At 51.6% G+C, this 26,378-nt stretch overlaps 1 protein-coding gene and 1 long non-coding RNA gene across 2 annotated transcripts in view; one reads left to right on the top strand and one right to left on the bottom strand.

Annotated features, from left to right (window-relative positions):
• Nucleotides 1–1,906: 1,906 nt before the first annotated feature.
• LOC123609710 lies at nt 1,907–3,932 on the top strand. Its single transcript, XR_006717920.1, has 2 exons — nt 1,907–3,441; nt 3,747–3,932. It is a non-coding gene; the product is annotated as an uncharacterized LOC123609710 (long non-coding RNA).
• Nucleotides 3,933–7,698: 3,766 nt separating this feature from the next.
• Nucleotides 7,699–26,378, bottom strand: part of GRM4 (glutamate metabotropic receptor 4) — a 150,118-nt gene continuing 131,438 nt past the window's right edge. Inside the window, exon 12 of the mRNA XM_045497941.1 lies at nt 7,699–8,248. Coding sequence (XP_045353897.1) covers nt 8,148–8,248 — 101 coding nt within the window. The 3' untranslated portion in view covers nt 7,699–8,147. The remainder of the gene's footprint in view (nt 8,249–26,378) is intronic.

Genomic DNA, 26,378 nt, shown 5'->3' on the forward strand with positions numbered 1-26,378 from the left:
AAAATAAGGGCTTATGGGTGATGGTTTCTGTCCTCGCCTCCAACTTGTTTCCCATTTTGTTTGTGTTGTACACGATTAGTTATTCGTACAGATAAGTACTTGCAAGTTTAAAGACGCTGCTTTGTTTCTTACATTCTCTCTCCTTGCGATGCTCTTTAATACAGATGCAGGAGAATCGCTAGCCCCGGGTCCACTCAAAGCAAACTTTCTGGTGATTTTGAATGGGTTAAAAGTTGTGTAGCGTAATTGCCAGGCTCTCTTTGTTCTTCCATACTGTTTTATTGTAAAAACGGTATCAGAAATGAACTTGAGTCAAACATTTGGGGCCTCTGCAGTGCCTCCGGAGTGCCCAAAGGGTCTGCAAGACGTGGTTCTTTACCGCCGCATCTCGCTTAGCAATCCCTCTACCTCGCGCTGTGGGCCCTGCCCCCCAAACCCACTTCATTCCTTGTTTCCCATTCCTTGTTTTCCAAAGGCTCAGAGCTGGGAAAGACCCCAGGGCCATGTAGTATAAAGCCCATCTTATGCAGGAATTCCTCCATAGCCCCCCAACAGCATTCCTCCAGCCTCTGCTTGAATGCCCAAAGTGATGGAGAACTCACCCCTTTATGAAGCTGCCTGGTCTGGTCCTTTATGGGGCAGCTCTACTTATTAAACCTCTCCTCCTCTCTGAGCCTCTTTCCTTATCTGTAGGATGGACATAATAATATTTATCAGGCCGGACTTCGGTGAAGACCAAATAAGATGACACAGAGCTGACATACTGAATGTGCAACAAGGCTTAGTCTCCTGTGTCCTCTGCCGCCAGAGCACTCCATTTTAGAGGGACAGACAGCCTCGTGTCTCCTGGGGTAAGTACACAGTGTGGAATGTGCTTTGCAGGGTGGACAGGGAGTGTGCATTCCCCTGGGACATCCCTAAGGGAGGTCTGCCTGGAGAGGCTGTCCGCAGCAGCAGCAGCAGCAGCAGCAAAGAGGACTGCTGTGCCCCCCCCACCCCTCCCCCCACAACCCCGTGAGCGTCACCAACTCCACCCCAGCCCGGGCCCCCTCCTCCCACCGGCCTCAGAGCCTCATCTATCTTCCCTCCTGTCACCTGAGCTGGAAACTCGTGGGGAGGCAAGGGGATTAAATCCCAGGGCCAGCCGCGCCCCCGCCAAGGAGCTGGCACTTCATTACCCGCCTGCCTGGCTGTCTGCGGCCATCGATCGGCCCTGGCCTGAGTGACCTCTGATTGATGGGCAGCATGTTATTTACTGGCTTCTGTCCCGACCCAGCTGGGAAGAGGGGAGAGGGGTCTGCTCAGAGCTTCTGTGTTCCTGAGGCAGAAAGAACGGCCACCAGCAAGCCTTGGGGTGGGAGGGAATGGAGAGCAGGTGGCTGGGAATGCTCCCGTGGGAGTCAGGGCTCCCTGGCCCAGCACAGCAATGTGATCTTGGCTGACATCTCTGGCCTCCCCTGTCCCTGAGCCTCAGTGTCCTCTATAAAAGGATTGGGTGCAGGGGCGCCTGGGTGGCTCAGTCGGTTAAGCTGCCAACTTCAGCTCAGGTCGTGATCTCTCGGTCTGTGAGTTCAAGCCCCACATTGGGCTCTGTGCTGACAGCTCAGAGCCTGGAGCCTGCTTTGGATTCTGTGTCTCCTTCGCTCTCAGCCCTCCCTCGCTCATGCTCTGTCCTTCTCCCTCTCAAAAATAAATAAACATTAAAAAAGGATCCGTGCGGCTGGCAAGGCTCACAAACGTAGCAGCCCTCAGGGCAGCAGGTAATGAAGAAGATAAAGGGGCGAGTTGGGGCTGGCGCCCTGTCCAAAGGGGACACCTTGCTCCCTCCATCTTGCCCCACGCCTCGCCTCCCCCACCCACTTCTGACTCAGCTGCAGCTGGGGAAGCTTCCGTGCCCTCTGCAGGTAAGCGCTGGCCCACCTTTTCTCTCCTCCTGCCTGCCACGGGCCTTCTTTCCAAGCCAGCCCCTGTGCCCAGCAGCCGGAAACTGCAAGGAAGTTCGGCTTCTTGGAGGAGATTATATTTGAGAAGGGCTTTGACAGAGCAGAGGACCTGGGGACACAGGTATAGGATTGCTGGAGGTCAGCACCCCCTGCCCCCATGGCTCCAGCCCCCTTGGCAGGTCAACCTGGTGCAGACCACATGATCTCATGCCTGCCCCGAGTGGAACAGAGCAGGCACCTGACTAGGGGCAACTAATCACTAGTGACAGAGGCTGCCTTGACCTGTGGCTTGTGCTGGAATCTGCTCAGGATCTTGACCAAAATGCAGCAGACAGGGCAGTTATGAGTGCAAGAGTGGCAGGGGAAGTACAAGGAGAGGCCACGAGGGGCCGCATGGAATCAAAGCCATGATGCAGCACATTCTGGGAGTAATGGGTGAGCAGGGAGCCGGCCGGCGGCACAAGGAGTGCACCATGCATGGGCGGGAGTGCCCAGCCAGGACAGGGGACACTCATCGAGTGTCCCTCCTCCCCATCATCTCGTGCGAGAACAGAGCACGGTGTGTGGGCACACGTATATACTTCTGCACACAAATGTGCACACAAATGTCCCTGCCAGGTTCAGAGATGTAGAGGATTAGAATATCAAAAGGAGTAAGAGGCCAGAAGACTGAGCTGGGGCCAGACGATGGGGACCCAGAGTATCAGGAAGTCCTGTGAACCTGTAGACGTTTGTCCTAGACAGCCGCCCAGTGGGGTGGGGAGGAAGCTAGAGACAGCGATGGGATGGGGGATGGGGGATGGGGGATGGGGGTGCGGCTGTGGGAGAGTTGGGACCAGCTGGCCACCCTGGGAAGACATTGCCAAGGCAGAAGCTTCGCATTGGATGTAGGGACAGAGAGAAGGGGGCTGTTTCCAGTTTGGACAACCAAGAGAACCGCGGGGCTTGTCTTGGTTGGCTGGATTTGGGGGCCTGTGGTTTTAAGGTGACACCAGCCCAGGCAACTGGAATCGCTGATCAGAAGAGAGCCCAGGAGAGAAGTCAGTGGTTCAAAACAATTTCGGAGGCGTCAGGATGCAGGGGCCCGAGGGAGAAGAGTTCTTTCTCCAGGAGTAGATATTTGTGCCCATGGAGGGCTGGCTGCCCACTCACGTCCACTCTGGACCCAATTCCAGTGTTTGGGGGTTTCCCCCATACCAAGCATTCTGTGACGCCAGCTGGGGGGCCCTGTGAAGTCAATCAATTGTGACACTGTCTACCTGGAGATAGCGTCAGATGCCACCGGTTAGGGGCTGGGTCCCACACGACTGTCCCCACTTCAGCCGCCAGTCCGGAGCCCAGGCTGTCACCCGATGGATTGGTCATAAATCGGAGGTTCCCACAACCCCCCTCCTTGGGTTCGATGAATTTGCTCGCAGAGTTCAGAGAAACATTTCCTTATTAGATCACCAGTTTATTATAAAAGGACATAACTCAGCAGCAGGCAGGTGGAAGAGAGGTAGGGGGAGGGGTGCAGAGCACCCGTGCCCTCTTTGAATCGCCATGTGATCACCAATCTGGAAGCTCCCTGAACCCCCGTCCTTTTGGGCTTTTGTGGAGACCTGCTCACGCAGATGTGACGATTAAATCACAGGCCACTGGCAACTGATTCACCCTCCCCGCCCCCCTCCCTGAAGGTCTTCGGGAAGGACTGAATCCTGCAATCCCAGTGGCTCTGGCTCGTTCTCCAGGCAACCAGCCCCCAGGCTTAGAAAAGTTGCCTCTTTCGCGTAACAAAAGACACTCTGCCGCCTGGTCACTTAGGAAATTCCAAGAGTTTCAGGAGCTCTGGGCCAGAAATGGGAAGAACACCAGTAAAACAAACCCTCTCAACCTCCCTCGCAGCTAGCGGTGAGCACGTGACATCCCTGGGCGGCTTGGGCCGGCCGCGGACTCTCCTCTCCAGACTTCTCGGTGTATGAGAAAAATAAAAAGGTCGCGGTCATTCAAGTCTTCCTTGCTTGCTGCTGCAGCTGCACGTGTTCCTGACAGATTCAGGGGTCAAGGGCGGTGCCTGGGACATCAGACAGCAGGAGGGGGGAGGGGGGGAGCCAAGCCACTGGAGGTGTGGGGGACCAGCAAGGTGGGTAGAGGCCCAGGGGAGCACCCCCTGGAGAAGTCGGGGGAGGCGGAGTAAGTAACAGCACTGCACAGAGGCCTAGGGGGGTACAGACTGTGCAAGAGGAGGTCCCCAGGGCCAGAGGTCCCTGGTCACCCTGACTCTGAGCTCCTGGAGGAGGGGCTGAAGGCAGCTGCACAGGAGGGGAGGAGGGTGGAGTCCTGGCTCCCCAGGGCAAGGAGGCGGGGGAGACTGGAGAGGGAGAGAGTGTGAATATTTAACATGAAGCTTCACTGAATTTCTTCCTGTTGCCGCCCCCACCCTGGGGCAGCCTGAGTGCCCTTTTTGACCTCTTGCTAGTAACGGGGCCAGCCCCACTGCAAAAAGCAAGACGCCCTGTTACGGTGCTAGGGCCACGGGCTGTGGGTTGGAGGGACTTGGAGGGCACGGGCCTGCCCACCTCCTGCCCCAGCTGGAGACCGAGGCCCAGAGGACTCTGGGTGATTAAAAGGCCTGGCTCCTCCCCTTGGGCCAGAGCTTCTCCTCCTCCCTGCTCCCTCAGGCTGGCTAAACCATGGAAACTGATAAAGCCCCTGGGAAGGAGGCCTTGAGAGGAGGAGGCAGGCCTGGTGCTCACCCTGGCTTGGAGGTTGGGGGCCAGGGTGGACAGGACACGGTTTTGGTGAATGATCCAATTCTGGCCGTGTGTCCACAGGCCTCTCTGCTGGGGGTGGGGGAATCTGCCTACACTGGGTATGTGTAGACAGGGTGCCCTCAGAGGGAAGAGTACGCAAAAGCCTGAGTGTTTTTGTCGGGGGTAAACGGCTCAAATCTTGTTCAGATGTTTTGGTCTCAATTAACCTTTCACATGGTTTTCTGGGGATCTGCCTGCTGTTTGTTGGAGATTCCTCGTGTCAGCAAGTCCTCTTGGTCCACTATAGATCCCAACAGTTAAAAACCAGAAATAGACAAGAGCCCTTAAATCATGCCCTAACTAAAGCCCTTTGTGTTTCTTTCGCATCCCACTTTCTTGAGGGGTTGATAAAGATGTTTTGTAATGACTGGAACTTTCCAATAGCCAGGCCAGGAAAAGCCCATATAGCAACCGAAGGCCCAGAAGACCTCACCCCACACGTCCCTTCCCCTGCCCAGGATCGCGCACTGAGCACAGACCGACCGCATCCATGATCGCACGCTCGCGCGCACACACACACACACACACACACACACACACCCGCCTCCTCTCTTGCACGTACCCCCCTCGGAACCTCTCCTATAAAACTCCAGGTGTCCATCTTGCAGGCAGATAGGTCAGATGTTAAGGCTTGAGCATGCCACCTACCCTGACTGCCGGCACCCAGAATACATCTCTCCCTTTCTCTCTTCCACAGCCCTGTCTCTTGAGTTACTGGCTTCTCTTGCGACAAACGAGTTTATCCGAGTTAGTTCGGCAACAGTGTCGGCACACCCAGCCAGAAGCTATTTTTTCAATTTGTCCAGACCTTTCGGGATTCCCTGCATGGGAGCTGCTGGCCGCGGCAGCTCAGCCGGGCTCACCTGTAGGTTTTCTAAGTCAGAAGCTGATGGAAGGATCCATAACACCCATACCAGCCTCTGTTCTCGTAACCTGGACAATCTCCTGTCTGCCACATTTAGCTGAGTTTAAAGGTCACCGCCTCCTAGAAGCCCTCCTAACTTGCCCCTCTACCTTACAGCAGTCAGTCCATCTTCCTCCCACATCAGCCTTCGCCCCACTGGGTATAACGGTTTGCTTGTTCCCACCCCACATGTACTAGACCATTAGTTCTCAAACCTTTTGGCGTCGGAACCCCTTTACACTCTTAAAAATTATTTAGGACCCCAGAGAGCTTTGGTTTGATGTAGGTTTATCAATATTTTACCACATTTGAAATTAAAGCTGAGACAATTTTAAGTTTTCATTTATTAACTCACTTAAAGATGAAAATAAGAAACTCAGTACATGTTAATAACAGGAATACATTTTTGTGAAAGATGACTATTTGGGGAAACAAAAGAGAGAAGAGCAGAACTTTTCATATTTTTGCAAATCTCTTTAAACGTCTAGCTTAATGGAAGACAGCTGGATCCTCACATGTGCCTCCATATTCTATCTCCTTCAATATGCTGCTTTGGTTGAAGTAGATGAAGAAAATCTGGTAGGGGCGCCTGGGTGGCGCAGTCGGTTAAGCGTCCGACTTCAGCCAGGTCACGATCTCGCGGTCCGTGAGTTCGAGCCCCGCGTCGGGCTCTGGGCTGATGGCTCAGAGCCTGGAGCCCGTTTCCGATTCTGTGTCTCCCTCTCTCTCTGCCCCTCCCCCGTTCATGCTCTGTCTCTCTCTGTCCCAAAAAAATAAATAAAAAACGTTGAAAAAAAAAAATTAAAAAAAAAAAAAAAAAAAAAAAAGAAAATCTGGCCTCGTTCAGATAGGGAGCTGGGAAAGGGAGAATTCCAGTAGCCTCTTCCGTTATTGTGGACATTCGTCTTTGATATTACACCAAACCTCGACAGAGGTCATAGATTTTTTTTTTTTAATTTTTTAAATGTTGTTTATTTTTTTATTTTATTTTATTTTATTTTTTAATTTTTTTTTTCTCAACGTTTTTATTTATTTTTGGAACAGAGAGAAACAGAGCATGAACGGGGAAGGGGCAGAGAGAGAGGGAGACACAGAATCGGAAACGGGCTCCAGGCTCTGAGCCATCAGCCCAGAGCCTGACGCGGGGCTCGAACTCACGGACCGCGAGATCGTGACCTGGCTGAAGTCGGACGCTTAACCGACTGCACCACCCAGGCGCCCCTAAATGTTGTTTATTTTTGAGAGAGAGGGAGACACAGAATCCAAAGCAGGCTCCAGGCTCCAAGCTGTTGGCACAGAGCCCGACGTGGGGCTGGAACCCACGAACCGTGAGAGATCATGACCTGAGCCAAAGTTGGATACTTAACCAACTGAGCCACCCAGATGCCCCCTCTTTTTTCTTTTTTTTTTTAATTAAGTAGGCTCCATGCCCAATGTGGAGCTTGAACTCATAACCCTGAGATCAAGAGTTTCATGTTCTACTGACTGAGCCAGCCAGGTGCCCCAATCTGCTGTAGATTCTTAAGGGTGAGTTCAAGTCTGGAATCTGAAACCTCACCAACAAACTTTTTGTATTCTGTTACATTAAAATCCATTGGTCTGTCTTACACTTTGAATGGTCTTTTACCCGTGTAAGATTTTGTAACACCCTGTGTTGGCCATTCGGAAATAAAGTCTTTAAGTTATTAGGAAGCTGTCAAGCTCCTGGTCCCAGAGAAAATTGGTCCCAAATTCAAAGTTTTGCTTGAAAGCTCAAATGTTATCATTGGCAACAAATGCCGTTGTTTTCCTTGGAGCAACATGCTCCCTTCATTCATTTTCAAGAAAATGTACGTCAAATACCCGAGAAAAATAACTAGTTTGTCTACAGGTTGTTGTTGTTGTTGTTTCCAAGTAAAAACAGTGCCCCATGGAAAAATGGCTGCTTCCGCTTCCGACTCCAACAATCACGTAGTGCTATTCTTTGAGACAATGATCGCGCTTCGCGATGCAGCCGAAATGCCTTCTCTGTCCTTCCCACGTTAGCACACAGGATATTAAAAGGATGTGTACTCAAAGATACAGATTTAATAAAGTTAATGATTTTTATTGGCAAATCAAGGACTTTCAGTGCAGCTGGTGATGGAGTTCAGGGCAGGCCGCCCCCAAATATACCACTTTGACATACTGATTATTTTGAACTACGGTTACTTGGGAAACACGCAAGAAGGATACTCTGACCCTACTTTGTCCCCCTTGAAAGCGGGAAATAAGTCCCCCATGTGAAAGGTACCCTCACTGTACCAGGAGGCAGAAACATCCTCATCCCCGGCGGTACGGAATTTGGGGCCAAGAAGGCCGGATAAACAAAACCTGCTACTTCGTCATTAATTTACTGCCACAAGCCCCCAACTTCTTTGTCTTATCAATTCTTCACAAAGGTATTGTTTCTGTGCCTAAAAGTATGAAAGCTGTCCGCTTCGGTCACTTCTCTGAGTCTCATATGTTTATGAGCTCCCATATGTGAAATTAAATTTGTTTTTCTCCTGTTAATCTGTCTTCTGTCAATTTAATTTTTGGACCAGCTGAACCACCTGGAAGGGAAGAAGGGAAAAGTGTTCCTCTCCTTCCTGCAAGAAAAGAAAACCGTGGTCACTGTTTGCTTGGTACAGTTTGGTGCCACCAGCCAGATTTGTATTGAGGCATTAGCATTTTTTATTTTCTTTCTTTCTTCTTCTCTTTCTTTCTTTCTTTTTTTTGAGAAGGAGAGGGGCAGAAGGAGGAAGAGAGAGAGAGAGAGAGAGAGAGAGAGCATCTTAAGCAGGTTCTACGCTCAGTGCAGAGCCCATGGTGGGGCTTGATCCCACAACGCTGGGATCATGACCAGACCTGGACTCAAGAGTCGGATGTGTAACCAAGGAGCTGCCCAGGCGCCCGTAGGCACCAGCATTTTTAGGCGCCACAGCTTGGGCACGATTAGTTGCAAATATTAGCACAATGAAAAAGGCAAATAGCGCCTTAGTATTCAAACGAAAATAGTTTTGACCTTGAGCCCCTCACCCCTGAAAGAGTCTTGGGACCGGACCTTGAGAACGGCGGTGTATGATCTTGTCCGTGGGTCCTTGGCTAAGAGACAATGCCCAACAACCATGCACAGAGTAGGAGTCAACACTGTTGAGCACTCCCTGGGAACTTCCAAGGGACGGATTCATTACCTTCACATCCATCCTTGAGGGGGGTATTTTTATTATCACACCCATTCCACAGGTGAGGGGACCAAGGGACAGAACAGTGCCTCTCTCTACCTCCTCTCTATTAAAACCAGAATCAGGGGCGCCTGGGTGGCGCAGTCAGTTAAGCGTCGACTTCAGCCAGGTCACGATCTCGCGGTCCGTGAGTTCGAGCCCCGCGTCGGGCTCTGGGCTGATGGCTCAGAGCCTGGAGCCTGTTTCCGATTCTGTGTCTCCCTCTCTCTCTGCCCCTCCCCTGTTCATGCTCTGTCTCTCTCTGTCCCAAAAATAAATAAATGTTGAAAAAAAAAAAATTTTAAAACCAGAATCAATTGGGGCGCGTGGGTGGCTCAGGTCATGATCTCACAGTCCGTGAGTTCGAGGCCCACGCCAGGGTCTGCGCTGACAGCTGGGAGCCTGGAGCCTGCTTCGGATTCTGGGTCTCCCTCTCTCTCTGCCCCTCCCCTACTCATGCTCTGTCTCTCTCCCTCTCTCAAAAATAAGTAAACATTAAAAAATTTCTTTAAAAAAAGAGAGAATCAGTCAATCTCCAGAAATGCGTCTGGGAAAGGATTACACCCTGTGTTTCTTAGCCCTTCAAATTCTTAGCTCTTCAAATTCTACAAAGTTCCATCAATACAGGGGCACCTGGGTGGCTCAGTCGGTTAAACGTCTGACTCCTGATTTCCACTCAGGTCATGATCTCATGGTTCACGCGGTCAAGCCCCAAGTCAGCCTCCGTACTGACAGCCTGCTTGGGATTCTCTCTCCCCACCCCCTCTGCTCCTCCCCTGCTCACACACCCTCTTTCAAAATAAACAAGCCAACTTAAAACAACATTCTCCATTGATACATGTGAGCCTCCCAGGTAGCCCTCAAGACAGCAACAGACCTCCTCGTCCCTACGCTCAAAAGACCTCAAAGGATTGAAGGGTGCGGGGTCTCATGCCCAGGCCCACTAGGGTCCTCCTGGACATCAGAGTTGCCTGGACATCAGGTCGGCTGGAGGACAGCCCCGTGCTCTGGCAGCAGCCGTGCCCAGCCTGGCCCCGAGTGCCCGGTGACCACACGGCCCCAGTCCCTCTCCCAGAAATGCTTCCCCTGTGGGACAGGTCCGGCTCTGGTGGGGCTGTGACCTCCCCTCTCTGGACAGCGGGGTGCTGGCGGGGTGCAGCCTCACTGACCGCGCGTTTCCCTCTGGCTGGCCAGTGCTGAGCCCTCCGAGCTGTCGCCGAGGCGGCCCAGACCCAGCATGCCAATCACCTCCGTGAGGTGCCTAGCCGGCTGACAGAATCAGTTAACACACAGACGCCTCTCCGCTGTTTGCTGAGGCCCCCGGAGGCCCCGTGCTCATTTTCTCCCCCCACCAGCATCGCAGAAAAGTAAATACCTACCCGGAGACGCTTCAGTGGGTAAACAACCTAGAGTTTGCTCTCCAAATTGCCACCTGCCCCCACCTCCAAAGGCTGCCCTGAGGGCTGACAGGTTTCTCTGTAATTCATTGCCCTGGATTCCCCTGTCACCCACTGCCCACCCCCACCGGCACCGCATGCTGTCGCGGCAGCAGGGGCGGCGGGGAGGGCTCTGCGGTGGTAGGGCCTCCCTGAAGGGGCCGGTTGCTGCAGGAGCTCCCTGGAGCGCTAGAGGCAGAACTGGGACATCGCCAAGCTCAGAAGGAGTGGGCAGGTCTGAGGGGTGCAGAGTGGAGAGGACAGATGGGACCTGCAGCCATCCAGGACCAAGGACCCTCCGCCAAGCAGTGGCTCACACAGGAGCCGCCCCCCGATGCCGCAGCTCGCTGGATCTTTCTCTCGTGGTGTGCCAGCCAGGGTCACGTCCCCAAGGCTGCCCAGGTCCCTCTGCCCTGCTCTAAAACTCCCCCCAGCCCCCTGTCATCCTGGCATCTTCAGATCTCTGTCCCTTCCCACCCTCATGTCCACACCCCTCCCTGTTCTTACCTCCTCATCCCATCCCGCCCTAAACAGCCCCTGTGACTCCCCCTTTCCCCACCCTTGGGTCCCCCTGAGGTGTGTCAGTCAACAGAAGCCCCGGCAACTCAGGTCACCATGACAGCACTGAGTAAGGTCACGGAGGGCCAGGCCGGGAGGGGTCCCTGCCCTAGAGAGCCTAGGAGACAGACAGAAGGTCACACGTATCATGTTTCTGTGTCCCACGCACCCCCCTTTCCCACTTTACAGGTTCAGAAACCAGGTGGGTGAGGCTAAGGGCCTCGCCCAGGGTGACACAGCCGGCAAGGGACTGAGCTGGACCAGACTCCAGGCCTTGTCCTCGACTTCGGAAAGCATATAGCCGTCGAGCCTCAGGGCACTTTGGCCTGAAATCTAACCCTTGGAAGTGTCTGTTAACACCTCGGACGGACGCTCAGTTTCTTCATCTGCAAAATGGAAGCAAACAAGTTCCTGCTTCAGGAAACGTCAGGCGAACATCTGTCACCTGCTAGGCATTTAGAAAACAGTAGGGCTAATTACTATTGCTACTGCCGGGGTCTATCATTGCTGCTGGTCTAATGAAAGTCCCGAATCCAAGAGTGACTTTTTTTTCAAGTTTATTTATTTTGAGAGAGAGAGAGAGTGTGTGAATGTGTGCACGAGTGGGGGAGGGGCAGAGAGTTCGAGGAAGAGAGAGAATCCGAAGCAGGCTCCGTGCTGTCAGCTGTCAGCACGGAGCCCGATGCAGGGCTCAAACCCACAAACCATGAGATCACAGCCTGAGCTGATACCAAGAGTCAGATTCTTAACCGGCGGAGCCACCCAGGCAGCCCCAAAGGGTGACTTTTAAGGGATAGTTGTGCCAGATAAACATTCCCTGGGATGACACCTCCCTCCCCAGGATGCCCCGTTGGGGGAGAGGAGGGTGTAGAACGGTGACGGCTGGGACCAGGAGCTGAAGGCTGAGAGGGCAGCGGGCACAGAATCTGACAGCTGCGAGTGAAGACGGCCTAAGAAGATTAAGATTTGCTGTGTGAACATCGCCGGATGTCAGCAAGAGGGCGGGAGCCTGGCTGATAACCTGCTGCAGGGCCCGATAAGGAGAATTCACCCCCAAATCCCCAGGCCCCGGGAGGAGGGCCCTGGGGGCTGAGAGGTTGTCTGGGAACCCGTATGGCAATTTGGAGCCAGCCTTCGAGCAAAGGTGGGGAGCTGGCCCAGGCCTGAGATGTTTGGTGCTGGGAGCGCCCCCTACATTTGGAAGGTTTTGCTGCAGGCAGGAGGGGCCCTTGCCCAGGGTGCAGGCAGGTGTCAGAGGGTTCACCACGGTGTGGGCCAGGGGGGGGTACCTACAGCTCCTGGAAAGCACAGCATCCCGTGGCCACCTCAAGTGTGAGGCCCAACGTCCAGGCTTTGTTTTCTGTGTAAACTGAACAGGTCCCTGTGAACTGTGGCTCTTCTTCTAATACCGAATGTTGGGAGAATAAAAGCTGGGTCACAAATCTGTGATATTGGCTGGCTCCAGTTTTTACGTGCGGAGAAACACATTTCTATCTTGTTTAAGCCGCTGTTAATTCGGGTCTCTGCTGTGTGACACCAATCCACAGTTATAACTAATAGACCAGCTACGGCTTGACTACTGCTCTCCTGGGGCGGGAAGGGCAGACAACCATCTCTACAGCAGAGGATCTTTTTATATTTGTCTTATGTTTACTCTCATGTTAAAATAATTTAATTTTTTCAATAGGGAAAACGTGCACATAATACAACATTTAAAAAGCACAGAAGTTTGTCATTAGCTTAGATTTGACTAGGAGCTCCCGGGTGGCTCAGTCGGTTGAGCGTCCGACTTCAGCTCAGGTCGTGATCTCGCAGCTCGTGAGTTCGAGGCCTGCGTCGGGCTCTGTGCTGGCAGCTCGGAGCCCGGAACCTGCTTCAGATTCTATGTCTCCCTCTCTCCCTGCCCAACCCACTCACTTTCTGTCTCTGTCTCTCTCAAAAGTAAATAAACATTTTTTTTAAAAATTGAAAAAAAGAATAGATTTGACTGTAACAGAGGCTGTCATTTGACAGTGGCTGAAATCAGGTGGGTCCCCTTTTCCATGGCCCAACATGGCGGCCATGAGAGCTGTGTCCCAGGCAACAGGAAGGAGGCAGGAGAGACAAAGAAAGGGGCCAAGGATACACCAGCTGTCTTTTAAGGATGGTTTTCATTTTTTTATTTTTTAAAGTTCATTTCTTTTTTTTTTTTTTTTTTTTCAACGTTTATTTATTTTTGGGACAGAGAGAGACAGAGCATGAACGGGGGAGGGGCAGAGAGAGAGGGAGACACAGAATTGGAAACAGGCTCCAGGCTCTGAGCCATCAGCCCAGAGCCCGACGTGGGGCTCGAACTCACGGACCGCAAGATCGTGACCTGGCTGAAGTCGGACGCTTAACCGACTGCGCCACCCAGGCGCCCCTAAAGTTCATTTCTTTATTTTGAGAGAGAGGGCATGCGCCAGCAGGGGAAGGGCAGAGAGAGAGGGAGAAACAGAGAATCCCAAGCAGGCTCCACACTGTCAGCCCAGAGCCCGATGCGGGGCTTGAACTCATGAACCATGAGATCATGACCAAGAGTCAGACGCTTACCCGACTTAGCCACCCAGGCGCCCCTTAAGGATGGCTTTTAGAAGCAGCCACATGATGCTTCTACTTATACTCCAGAGGTAAGAACTTAATCACATAACCACACCAAGCCGTGAGGAAGACTGGGGAATGTAGTCCTCTCTGGGTAGCCACGTGCTCAAGGGGAGAATGGACATTGGTGAACATCAATCACGCAAAAGTTATACAATGAACAGCTTTGCAGAGATCCTCCTGGAGGGGGCATAAGGCAACTTTCCGGGGTGATGTCATGTTCTGTATCTTGGCGGAAGTTGGATTACACAGGGATAATCCCTTTTCAGAGCTGTAGGAATGCTCCTCCACTTAAGATTTGTGCATTTCACTTTATGTAAATATCATCTCCAGACATCCCCACACAAACATAAAAAAAAAAACCCTATAAACAAACACTGAACTCTAGTTAATGATGCACATCCCGCAGTGTTTAGGGGTGAAGTATACTGATGCTTGCAACCAATTTGAAATGCCTCAAAAAATAAGATGGATGGAGGGATGTGGGATAAAGTAAACCTAGTGAAATGTTGATTATAGAATTTAAGTGGTGGATAGACGGGTGTCCTCTATTCGACTCTTTCAACCTTGCTGTATGCTTAAAAATTATCATGATGAAATATTTGTAAAAAAAAAAAAAAGTTCCCCCTTGTCCCCCTCCCGTCCTCAAGCCACCAGATCCTTCTACCAGATTCTCCTACCTCTCGTGAGCCTAGACATATGCAAACATACTGTCTACACAGCAGTCTGTGCTGTCTACACAGCCTGGCGTATGTGCTGTCTGCATCTTGATGGAAAGAAACCCTTGATTCAAAACCCTCCTGGGAGCCACTGTCCCCTGAACTGGCCCAGGCAATCAAAATGGGTGGCCCCTCTAGAGACTTCCCCTCCTCACCTCAAATCCCCATGGCTTCCCTGGAGCCCACCAGCCCTTGCCCCGCCCCCCACCTCCTCCCATGAGTCCTAATCCTCTCCCTCCCCCAGGCTCCCTCCTGGGCTACCACCACCTCCCTCTTCTTAGAGCCTTCCCATCACCTCAGGGCCTTGCGAAATCCAGATGATTCCTTCCCAGTACCTCTGTAACCCCTCTTGTACCCATACTTCAGGATGAATGGGGCTGGAAGTTACCCTCCTTTGCTCTCCTTGGTCTCTTGGTCCCAATCCTTCTTTAGGCTCTCAGCCCCTGGGCTTCCTTGCCCCGCTTTCTAGTCAGCCATCTTGGTGACCCATTGAGGTCTTGAAAGGTGACCAGGGTTTTGACAGATGGAGAATGGAAACAGCATTCCAGGCTGAGTGGATGGCACAGGGAGAGGCCAGAAGTGGGGGGAGAGCAAGCTCAGTCAGGGAACAGAGATGGGGCCAGCACTGGTGGGGTGATGCCTGCAGGGTGGGGACAGAGAAACAGAGGGACAGGAGGCCCCAGAAGGAGGGAGCCCAGGGCCTTGAGGCCATGCAAAGGAATGGGAGCTTGTTCATGCAGGCAGTTCATGGGAGAGGGCATCTACCCCTCCGTCTCCGAGGACAGACGTGCCTGCGTGGCTCAGTCGGTTAAGCCTCTGGCTTCAGCTCAGGTCATGATCTCATGGTTCATGAGTTCGAGCCCTGTGTCTGGCTCTGTGCTGACAGCTCAAAGCCTGGAGGCTGCTTCAGATTCTGTGTCTCCCTCTCTCTCTGCCCCCTCCCCGCTCACGCTCTGTCCCTCTCTGTCTCTCAATAATAAGTAATCATCTTGAAAAGAAGAAGAAGAAGTTGAAGAGGACAGAGCCATCCCAGGGACCCAGGGACCCAGGCCCCCGGGAGCAGTGGAACTCCAGGGCTGGAAGGAAAAGACACTTACTTTTGAATGGCATTGCAAAATTCCCCTCCGTGGGGTTGTGCCAACTTCAGGCTGCTCTGGTGAGGTTTGAGAGGCCTGCTTTGTGCATGGAGTTTCTGCACAAGGTACTCAAGCCCGGGGCCTGGAGACCCAACCAGGTATTGATTTTCCCCAGCAGGTTTGTAGAGAAGCCTCTGCTCCAAAGTGCCAACCCCCCTGCCTCCCTCTCCCTTCCCCTCCTCCTCCTCCTGCCCAATGCAGCTTCCCCCGCCTGCCCTCACCAGGCTCACAGCCCCAGCCTCTGCACTTAGCTTAGGGGAGCCCCTCCTCCAGGAAGCCCTACCTGAACCCCACCCAGGGAGTGAGAGCCCTTCTCTGTGTGCCGCTCTGTGTGGGCTTTGCTCGCCCCCCTCTTCGCCCCCCCCCCATCTCTGTGTGTTGCAGCTCTTAGTTTAAGGTGAGGCCCCATTCACTGTAAATGATTTGGTGTGTGAGTGTGTGTGTGTGTGTGTGTGTGTGTGTGTGTGTGTGTATGGCAAGTTGGGGGCAGCAGATCTTCTAGCTTTGAGGTGGCCATCTTTCCTATTAGGCCCTAAATCACTGATAGCTATTCAGCCATCACTGCAGGTTCACACCCTGCTGGTAAAATGATCTGTCTCTAGGCTTCCTTGAAAAGAAGACACAGACGTCACAAGCAGGGTGTAAAAATTTGGGTGGGACAAGTGATTGGAGTTCGGTTTCTTGCCAGATTTGGGGGGGTGGGCAGTGGATGTATCAGGGGCAAATCCAAGAACTCACAACCTATAGATATGATTGATCTAGAGAGACCAATGGCATGTTACTACTCAGCACTTCCTTATCATAGGAGAGGCGAAGACACAGGGCACATTGTGAAAGATGAGATAGTGGGAAAGCCCAGGGAAGTCAGAGCTCAGCACTGAGCTTCTGGGCTTGTTTGTTACTGCAGCATAACTTGGCCTATCCTGACAGCTACAGACACCCTCTGGTCGTATAGGAGAGCAGCCTCCATCTCCCCTTTATATAGACAAGGAGAGGTGGTCACAGAGACACAGGGCAGCAGTTCAGCCTCACAGCACTCGCTGATCAATCATTCAGTGCGTGTTTATCGAACACGTACTGTGTCAGACATGTTCTAGGCACCAAGAATACTAAGTAATGAACAAGGGTTGAAAGTCCCTGCCCTCATGGAACTTACAGTCCGGTGGGGAAGAGACAGGCAATAAATAAAAAAGCAACAGATACATAGAATGTTTTTATAGCACTTATGAAGAAAGAAAAAGCAAAACCAGAAGATAGAGGCCTGGAGAGTGTGTGCTATTTTAGAAGGGCGTGGTCAGGGGTGCCTTTCCGAGGAATGGAACGTGAACAGAGACCAGAAGGAAGTAAAAGAGTGAACCATGCGGCCATCTGGGGAGAGAGCGGTCCAGGCAGCAGTGATAGCAGGCGCAAAGGTCCTGAGGTAGGAGTCTACTTAGAACTTGGTATGCATCCTGGATGCTGACGCTGGGACCAAGACCTAGGTCTCTCTCGCTCTCACTCTCCAGCAGCTCAGAAGGGCAATATCAGACCAGGTTCAAGAGGAGCAAGTCAGGCAGGCTGCCTCGGGGCCTCCTCCCTTTGAGTGCCCCCAAACCGCAGCCCTGGCTTCTCCCTAGATAACAGGCGGCCACATAAACTGCTTCGTGCCAAGAATCCAAAACATGCCTTATTTGCAAATGTCATAATGCCTGACTACCTATAACAACTCTCCCCAACCTGGGTGCCATGGGCCAGGAACCAGACAGGGAGAAGTCCTGTTCTTGCCCACCCTCGGGCAGCCTCTTTCGTGCCCAAGTGTGGGCGGAAGAAGGAAACCTTGCGGGTAGATGCCCCACCCCACCCCTAGGAGCAAGCAGCTAATGAGAGCCCTGCTGAGGGCTCAGAGCTGGGGACCGTAGGCCCAGTGGAGGGTTACCAGGGGTGAAGCCCCAGGTGGTTCTAAAATGAGGCCACTCTGAGGCCAGCTGCCCGGGGAAGGTGTTTCCCACTCAGGCCACCAGGGCGAGAGATGAACCATGACGTTATGGGGCCAGGCTGCCTGGGCCTGAGCCGCAGCTCTGTCCCTCACTATCTGCCCCCCTCGGGCAGCTACAGGTGCCTCTCTCCTGTAAACTGGGGGTGATAACAACAGGGTTAGTGCGGGGCTAAATGAGATCATACGTAGCCCAAGACACGTGCTACCAGAGTGTCTCTTAACTAAAAAGGAAAACGCTTAGTAGAGTGTATTTTAAAATTGCCCTCTTCCATGTAATTGTATTGAAGATGTTCAGGAGGAAAAGGGTCTGCCCCCTTTAAGAATAATCTGGGGAGAAACTGCTTCTGTCAGCACGAAGTCGGTGATTAGGAACCAAAGCAAGAGTTGCGGAGGGTTTAATTAGTTCCTTTAACATTAGAGTCAAGCCCTCGGGTCCGCACAGGTGGGAGCGGTGGCACGCCCTGGGTGGGGGCATCAGCTGGCAGTGAGCCGCCACCCCAGCCGCAGCCAGCGGGCCGAGCTGAGTTGGCAGAGCCCGGTGCCTGTGGTCCAGAATCTCCACCTGTAGGCTTCGGACCCTCAACAGCCAGGGAGGCCCGAGGTGAGGCGGACTGCGGGTGCCGGGGCCCGGAAGCTGGGTGATGGGATAAAACACACGTGTGTTGAGAGAATGAAAAGTCTGGTGATGACAAGAGGAGTAAGTCACACGCCACCGGGGCCAGGCCTCCGTTATCTGTTCAAACTCTCTGGACAGATGTCATCTTATTTTTCCAGCTCTTTGACTACTAAGGCACTTTCCGTGTGTCCTTGAAAGGAAAAAAGCATGACTGGAGGAGGGGGGCGTGAGCTGGTCCTTTCCAGCTTTGGGTCCACACTGGCGGTATCAGTCTTCCTTTGAGGCCAAAAGAAGCGCCCATATGATTTATTGAGTACCTACTAAGTGCCCTGCACTGTGCGTTCTTCAGTCCTCACAACCGCTATGCCACACGGAGGCCACAATCCCATTTCCATCCCACAGACAGGAAAGCACTTTAAATGAGTCCTCTGCAAAATTGCCAAGCTCAGAGAGCTCCCACAGAGCAGATTCTCCTCCAGAGGGGTGCTCGGCGATCAGGACCGTGGCTGGGGCCCTGGCCGCCCCCTTCCCTCCTTAGATCTCTCCACGTGTCCCTCTCCCTCTCTCAGGGCCCCATTCCCCGGTGTCCCCCTGAAGGGCTGCAGCCAGATACGGAACTCCCTTCCAGCAACAGCAGTTACTGCGGCGGAAGTTAGTTCCCACCAAGGGCCAGAATGCAGTAGGGTTTTAAAAACAAGCCCGGATGCCAGGAGAAATTAAGGAAGACATTCATGGATGGAGCGATACACCATGCGCCTGGACTGGGAGACTCCATTACAGGTAGTGCCGATCCTCCCCAAAAGGATCTGTAGATTCAGCAGGAGCCCAGTCAAAGGCCCAGCAGGTGTCTGTGGAAACCAATAAGCCTACTGCAAAAGGCATATGACAATGCAAAAGATCTACAATGACCAAGACAGTCATGAAGAAGAAAGAACAAAGATGGACAGCTTCAGCTACCTGATTTTAAAACTTTCTATGAAGCTATGGCGATTAAGACACTGTGATATCTGGGGCGCCTGGGTGGCTCAGTCGCTTAAGCGTCCAACTTCGGCTCAGGTCATGATCACACGGCTTGTGAGTTCGAGCCCCACGTCGGGTTCTGTGCTGACAGAGCAGAGCCTGGAGCCTGCTTCAGAATCTGTGTCTCCCTCTCTCGTTGCGCCTCCCCTGCTCACGCTCTGTCCCTCTCAAAAATAAGCATTAAGACACGGTGATATTGGTTTAAGGGTAGACAAATAGACTAATTTAATAGAATCCAAAAATAGACCCACACATACATACATGGTCAACTGATGTATGACAAGGGCACCGAAGGGGAGTAGAATACATGACCCCAAAATATGCCACTTCGGCATGCAGATGATAATGAGCTGGAGCAATCAAGACACCGCAGACCCAGGAAAAGCTTTCACCTCTCTCTTAACTACCTGGAAGAATTTCATAGGGGGCCTGGCTCAGACAGAGAGCTATGACCAGAGATAACTTTCATCTGAAGGACCTATCTATATGGCAGGGCAAACATCTAATTGCCAAACATCTGCTTTTCTTATTGCCCTTACTACCCTCCCCTCCTCTGAAGCCTCAGGCCCCAATCCCATTCCTCAGCTCAGGATGGCATAGAAGTCTCAAATGCTCGACTTGTCCTTGGGCCTCAAATTTTTATAAGCCTCCTGCCTGTACAAGATTTAATTTGTTTTTTCTCTTGTTAATCTGTCCTATGTCAATTTCGTGTTCGACGTGAAGCAGTGAGGAGCTTGGAGGGAGCTTCATCTCGGGGTTCACCCCGCACCTGCACAGCCTCAAGAGGGAGCGCCACCTTCAGTCCTGTGCCCAGGAGTCTATCTGAGCCCCTCTGGGTCACTCTAGTCCCAGCAACGTCCTGGGCGAAGAGCAGGTTCAAAGTCAAGTAGAATTTAGATGCGTGACGGAGTCCCAGCCCAGCCAGAGCAGAAACTCCCAAGGTACTGCCCCTGAGAAATGATTCTGTCAGCGAGGTGTCTGAGGGGCACTTTGCACAACGATGTACAGCGTGGCCTAATCACTGCTGTTGGGGGTCCGGGGGAGAGACCGAGGGCATATAGACACCAGCACACATAAACACCGCATTACTACCTGTGGACAGTGTCCTGAAGGGAAGGGTGGCGTGGTCTCCAGGGGCGTTACCAGAATCAGGACCCCCTCTCCCAGGAGGTGATGTTTAGGCTGGCCAGCCCCTCAGAGGCCTGGAACCTAGCACTGGCCTCCCTCACCTTCCAAATTTTCATAACCGGGCTGCTTCCTTTGTTCCTCTAGCCCTGGGCGTGGTAGCTACTCTGTGTCATTATTAACCCACAATACCTTTTTAATTGACCGTTCTTTACATTCTCTCTGTTGAAAAAAAAAATTCTTTAGACTAGCTAAAGACTCTACAAGGGTAGAAAGAAAATTCTTCCTCCCCAATAACACCATTGCAATTCAGTGGAGAAAGGACTGTCTTTTCAATAAGTGGTAGACCAGTTGGATCAATTGGATCAACGGGGTTGTGGGGGAAGCTCGACTCCTACCTCATACTATAAGCAAAAATTAATTCTAAATGGATCATAGCTCTAAATGTGAACAGCAAAACAATAAAGCTTCTAGGCAAAAATATGAGCATACTTGCATGACCTTGGGATAGGCAAAGATTTCTTACACATAACACAAAAACACTAACTAGAAAAGAAACAATGGGTTTCATTGAAATTTGAAACATCTGTTCATCAAAAGACAACCATTAGGAGAGTGAAAAGGCAAGCTGCAGAGTGGAAGAAGCTACCTAGGCACACATATATCTGACAAAGAACTCACATCCCAGAATGTATAAAGAGTTCCTACAAATCAAAAAAAAAAAAAAAAAAAAAAAAAAAAAAAGACAACCCAATTAAAAATGGGCAAAAGACTTTACTAGATACTTCACAAACAAGCTATCCCAAATATTCAGTAAACTACAACAAAATGTTCAACATCATGAATCACCAGGAAAACGTGAATTAAAACCAAAACGAGGGGCGCCTGGGTGGCTCAATCCATTAAGCATCTGACTTTGGCTCAGGTCATGATCTCACGGTTCACAAGTTCGAGCCCACGTTGGGCTCTGCGCGGATACCTTGGAGCCTGGAACCTGCTTCAGATTCTGTGTCTTCCTCTCTCTGCCCCTCCACTGCTTAAGCTGTCTCTCTCAAAGTAAGTAAACATTAAAAATTTTTTAAAAAAACACGCAAGGGGAGCCTGCGTGGCTCAGTCAATTGAGTATCCAACTCTTGATTTTGGCTCAGGTCATGATTCTGGGGTCATGGGATCAACCCTGCATAGAGCTCTGCACTGAGTATGGAGCCTGCTTACGATTCCCTCTCTCTCCCTCTGACCCTCTCCCCCACTCACGCTCTCTCACTGTCTCTTTCTAAAGTAAAAAAAATAAAAACAAAGACAAAACGAGATGCCACCATAACCCACCAGAATGGCTAAGATGAAGGGGAAAAAAAAAAAAAACCCAACACACCTGACAATACAAGCGTTGGTGAGGCCGCGGAACAACTGGAACACTTACACTTCCCAGTACACCGCTGGGAAGCATGGAAATCAGTACAGCCACTTTGGAAAACCATTTGGCCCCATCTCCTAAACCTAAGCATGTATCAAACCTAAGACCCAACAGTTCCATTCCGAAGCATTTACTGGAGAAAAATAAAAACACGTTTCCCAAAAGACACCTGCAAGAATGTTCATGGCAGCTTTATCCAGAACGACCCAAATCTGGAAAGAACTTACATGGGCATCCAAGAGCGGAAGAATAAACAGTTGTGGTATAACCATTTGATGGAGTACTACTTGGCAATGAAAAGGAACAAACCGCTGTCTATGACAACTCGGATGGAGCTCTCAGATATCGTATGGCTGAAATAACGCAGACGCAAGAGTACATCTACTGTACGATTCCATTCATTTGAAGTTCAAAGCCAAACAAAACCAATCTAGGGTAACAGAATAACGGAGGTTAGTTATTGGCTAGGAGGCATGTGAGGGACCCCTTTGAAGTTCTGGAAATGTTCTATATCTCGATTTGAATAATGGTGACATGGGCATATACGTGTGTAAAAATTCATCAGGCTGTAGACTTCATCTTTGCGCGCTTGACTGTTAAGTTTGTTTTACGGCAATTTAAAAAAATAATAAAAAGAAAAGCCAAGGATGCTGGGGCTATCTGGGGCTCAGGCTGTCTCCCCACCAGGGCCTCAACGCCCAGGAAGGCTAGAGACCCCAGGAAATCCAAAAGGGGGTGAAGCGTACGCCTTTGATGAGCTGAGTCCTTGGCCCCGCCGCTGGGCCTTCTTCAGGCCACCTCTCATGCCCGACCCATAAAAAATGGTGAAAAACTTTGAAATGAGAGGAAGACCCCTCAGTGTCCTGTCTACTGCACAGCCCGGGCCCTCTGACCTACACCCACCTTGGGGCAGTTTGTACAACTCTGTAAGTTGTACAAAACTGATGGTAAAGCAAATAATTCTGTTCCATAGAAATGCAAGTGACTTTTGTCTGGTAGGGGTACCAATGATTACTAATCTATGGCTATTGACCAGTTTCTCAACTATTTGTAAACTCATTTCCTGGTGTCCCATATATGGAGCTACTCTTTGGACCCTCCTTGGAAGCACTGGTAACATCTTACTGATTTCTACTAAATCTTTCATACGTGTTTATTTTTTATTTATATGAAAGCTGTGATTTATTTATTTATTTGCTTACTTATTTTTAAATTTTGCTTTAGAGAGAGAGAGAGAGAGAGTGAGCGAGCAGGGGAGAGGGGCAGAGGGAGAGAAAGAGAGAATCTTAAGCAGGCTTCACGCTCAGTGTGGAGCCTGATGCAGGCCTGGATCCCACGGCCCTGGGATCACGACCTGAACGATGAATCAAGTCAGACACTCAACTGACTAAGCCACCTAGGTGGCCCTGAAAGCCATGATGTTTTAATGTCCTCTTGCCCCAATTCCCTCTCTACCACCCTCTCCTCTTGGTGAAACATCTTGGTTTCTCTCTATCTCCCACATAAGTTCAGGCCTGGGCTCCCTGGAACCTCTGGTTTTTCAAATCCATCCACATTTATTAAGCACTTGGTGTTTGCTGGGCTCTGCAGACATGGAAGGGAGGGATACCCAGTTACCTTTCCAGGCCAGGAGGGAAGACCTAACCAGTTTACGAGTTTCCTGAGTCTCATTTGATCCTTGTAATGACCTTTCAAGGCAGCGATCGTTATTACTAAAGTTGCTATTCACATCTCCACTTTACTGGTAGAAAAACTGAGACACAGAGAAGTGAACCAGCTCACTCAAGGGTGGACCCAGGACTCAAAGCCAGGACCTCAAATTCCATTGGAACCACTGAGTGCTTAAATATCTATTTCACACAGGCCAGCAACTCCCCAGTCCTCCACTGGAAACCACTGAGAGCCCTCTGCCCCTCTGCCCACCTCAATACCTTTGTCCCTCCAAACAGCATGGTCCCATGATGGGCACCAGAGGGAAGAAGAGAGCTGGAGAGGGGGTGACCAGGGCAGGGGCTGGGGGGACTCACCCAGATTTTGGTGAGAAGGGCTGTGTGTAAGTGTGTGTGTGTGTGTGTGTGTAAAGGAGCTGACCTTCCTGTTGAGGCTAGGTCCAGAGGGCCCACTCGCTGAGTTAAAAGCCTGAGGGAGCTCTAGCCAGCTTGCGGGGCTCCTGAGAGCTGAACAGCTTTCTGACCCTTCAAAGGCACTTTTCGTCCCGAAAGGAAACCGGGTTGTTACCATGCCAGGCTGAGCCACACAAAATCAGTGGTGCTTGCTAATAAGGAGCCAGTGCCACCAGGGGTCCTGACCTGAGCACCACAGATCCCCCCCGTTCTAGAATCTGTTTTGTCCAAAACCCAGGCCAGCGCCCCGATCCTGCCTCCTAGTCTCACCCACCCACTAAAGCTCTCTTTGGAGACCAAAGCAAAGCAAGAGGCTTCAGAGGCAGCAAGAGGGCTTGAGGGCAGAAATGAGGGAACGGGGACACCTGGGTGGCTCAGTCGGTTAAGGGTCCAACTCTTGAGTTAGGCTCAGGCCATGATCTCATGGTGCATGAGTTTGAGCCCCGCATCGGGCTCTATGCTGACAATGAGGAAGCTGCTTGGGATTCTCTCTCTCCCTCCCTCTCTGCCCCACCCACAGGTATGCTCGCTCTCTCTCTCTCTCTCTCTCAAAAAATAAATAAATAAAAATAAATAAACTTAAAAAAAAAAAAAAAAAAAAGAAATGAGGGAACACAGCAGCTGAAGGTCAGGGAGACCAGAGGCTGGTGAGTAGCCATGGACTTGGTAATAAGAGGTGACCTCTGTGCCCACCCAGGTGTCCTAATCCCCAAAGACTAGAACACAGAAGGAAACCATGAGGGACTTTTACAGGAGGCCAGGTGCTCAGGGGCTGGGGCAGAGGACCCAGGGGAAAGGAGAGACAGGGCTGGGGGCAGGGCCCCCCCCTACAAAACCGTGGCATAAGGTTTGAAGAATAAAAGCTGACACTTCTTGAAGACTCACTGGGTGCCACCCCTGTTCTAAAATTTCCTATATTTGAATCATTTAACCCCTACAACAGCACTATGAGGTCAGTACAATTATTATCTTCATTTAACAGATTAACTGAGGCACAGAGGTGTTGGCTAACATTCCCAAGACCACACAGCAGTTACGTGGAGAAGACAGGATTCAGACCCAAGTTGCCAAACCAGTCTATTCTCCAATTTCCAGCATGGTAGTGGGTGGGTCCCTCTTTCATTGTTGAATAGTCAACAAATATTAAAAGGCACACCAGTGTCAGCAGGGCATCAGGCTGACAGTCAGTATACAGCAGACAAAGCTCCTGCCCTTACATAGATCACAGTACAGGGGGCTCCCCAATGCTGGGGGGGGGGGGCTGTCTCCCATCATGTGTATAAAAACATGCACTCCCCAAAGCAGCTCAAGGTTGAAAATATATTTCTCTGCCATCACCAGCATGGTTCCTCCTCCTCCTCACCTTCACCCCAATCTTGCACAGAAGGTATGAGCATTGCCCTTACAGAGGAGGAAATGAAGGAGGACCAGAGGGGGAAGTGATCTGCCCAAGGTCTCAGGGCCAGCGGCGACAAGCGGAATTTGAACCCCAGGCAGGATGCAGCCTCTCAGAGGCCAGGCTGTGGGGTTCCGAAGGCTGTGCAACGATCACAGCCGGCTGAGCAGGTGGTGGTGGGTTGAAATCAAGTTTTGAGGTGCAGTTCAATCTATAAATCAGCCGCCTCCCTCACACACACACACGCGCACACACACACACACACGTGCGAGGTTGCGTGGTAGGTGTAGGTGAGCTAAGAGCGCTGAGTGTGGACGAGGGCCACGACAACAACGGGGGTGGGGCCTGGGCGCTGGAAGGTAGGGGAGCAGAGAGGCCAGCTGGAGCCTAGCTGGGCGCGGCGGCTTCCCTGGTCTCCATGGCGATGCGGGGGCAGAGTGGGGGAGGAGGAGGGGGGGCCTCTGCGCATTGATCTCGCTCCAGTCAGATTCAATCCCCGGTGAAAATGGATTTTTTAATGCGTCTATTAGCTGCTTTGAAAACGCAAATTGAGTTCAGGAGAGATGGAGGCCGCCATCAGAAAACAATTTGGCGTCCGAGGCCCTGGGGGATCAGGAGCGCCCCAGCATGGGGTCCCCCCAAGCCTGAGCTTAGCCTCGATGGGGGAGGGGGTACTTTGTGTTCTTTACTCCTCTCCAGCCCCCAGCGTGACACGGGGATTCAGCGGGAGCTGTGGGGCCAGCGCTTCTCTAGAAACTAGCAAATTGCGGCCCTGGAGGAAAGCCAGTTTCTGGGAAGGGCACAATCCAGGAAGGCTTCCTTGATGAGGCAGGATTCTAAGGGGCCTTTGAAGAGGCACATTCAGCATATCCCTGTTCAGGTAAAAAATAATGCCCAGCAAGCTTTGACCCAGCGCTTTGCAACGTATAAAGCGCTCCCTCACTGTCTTTTAGTGGAGTCGTATTAAAGACTGCAGACAGCATTTTGAAGTTCAGGAACTCTGGGTTTGGGAAGCACGTTGCCAAGATCATTCAAGCAGGGCCAAAGCCAGACTTGTTTTGTGAGACGTACCTCTCTGGGAGGGAAAGGAGCTGCAGGAGCCGGCCTGGGCCAGGGGACTTGCAGGGCAGGGATCCGGATTGGCTGGGCTGCCCGCTGGCAGGTGATCAGCTTTCTAGAGAAGACGAAGTACGGGGCTGGAGGAGGCAGAAGCAGTAGGGAGAGATTGGGTGGGTGGGGGGGGTTCAGGTACACAATTATTTCTCTCCGTTGTCATTTGCTGTTTAGGCGGCCTTCTTTGCATATGTAAATGAGTTCATCCTCCTGCAATTACACAGTAATCAGGAGCAAATTACCTTCTTGCTGTTTACTTTCAGCG

This window comes from Leopardus geoffroyi, chromosome B2 (genome assembly GCF_018350155.1).
Source record: "Leopardus geoffroyi isolate Oge1 chromosome B2, O.geoffroyi_Oge1_pat1.0, whole genome shotgun sequence".
Taxonomy (NCBI): domain Eukaryota; kingdom Metazoa; phylum Chordata; class Mammalia; order Carnivora; family Felidae; genus Leopardus; species Leopardus geoffroyi.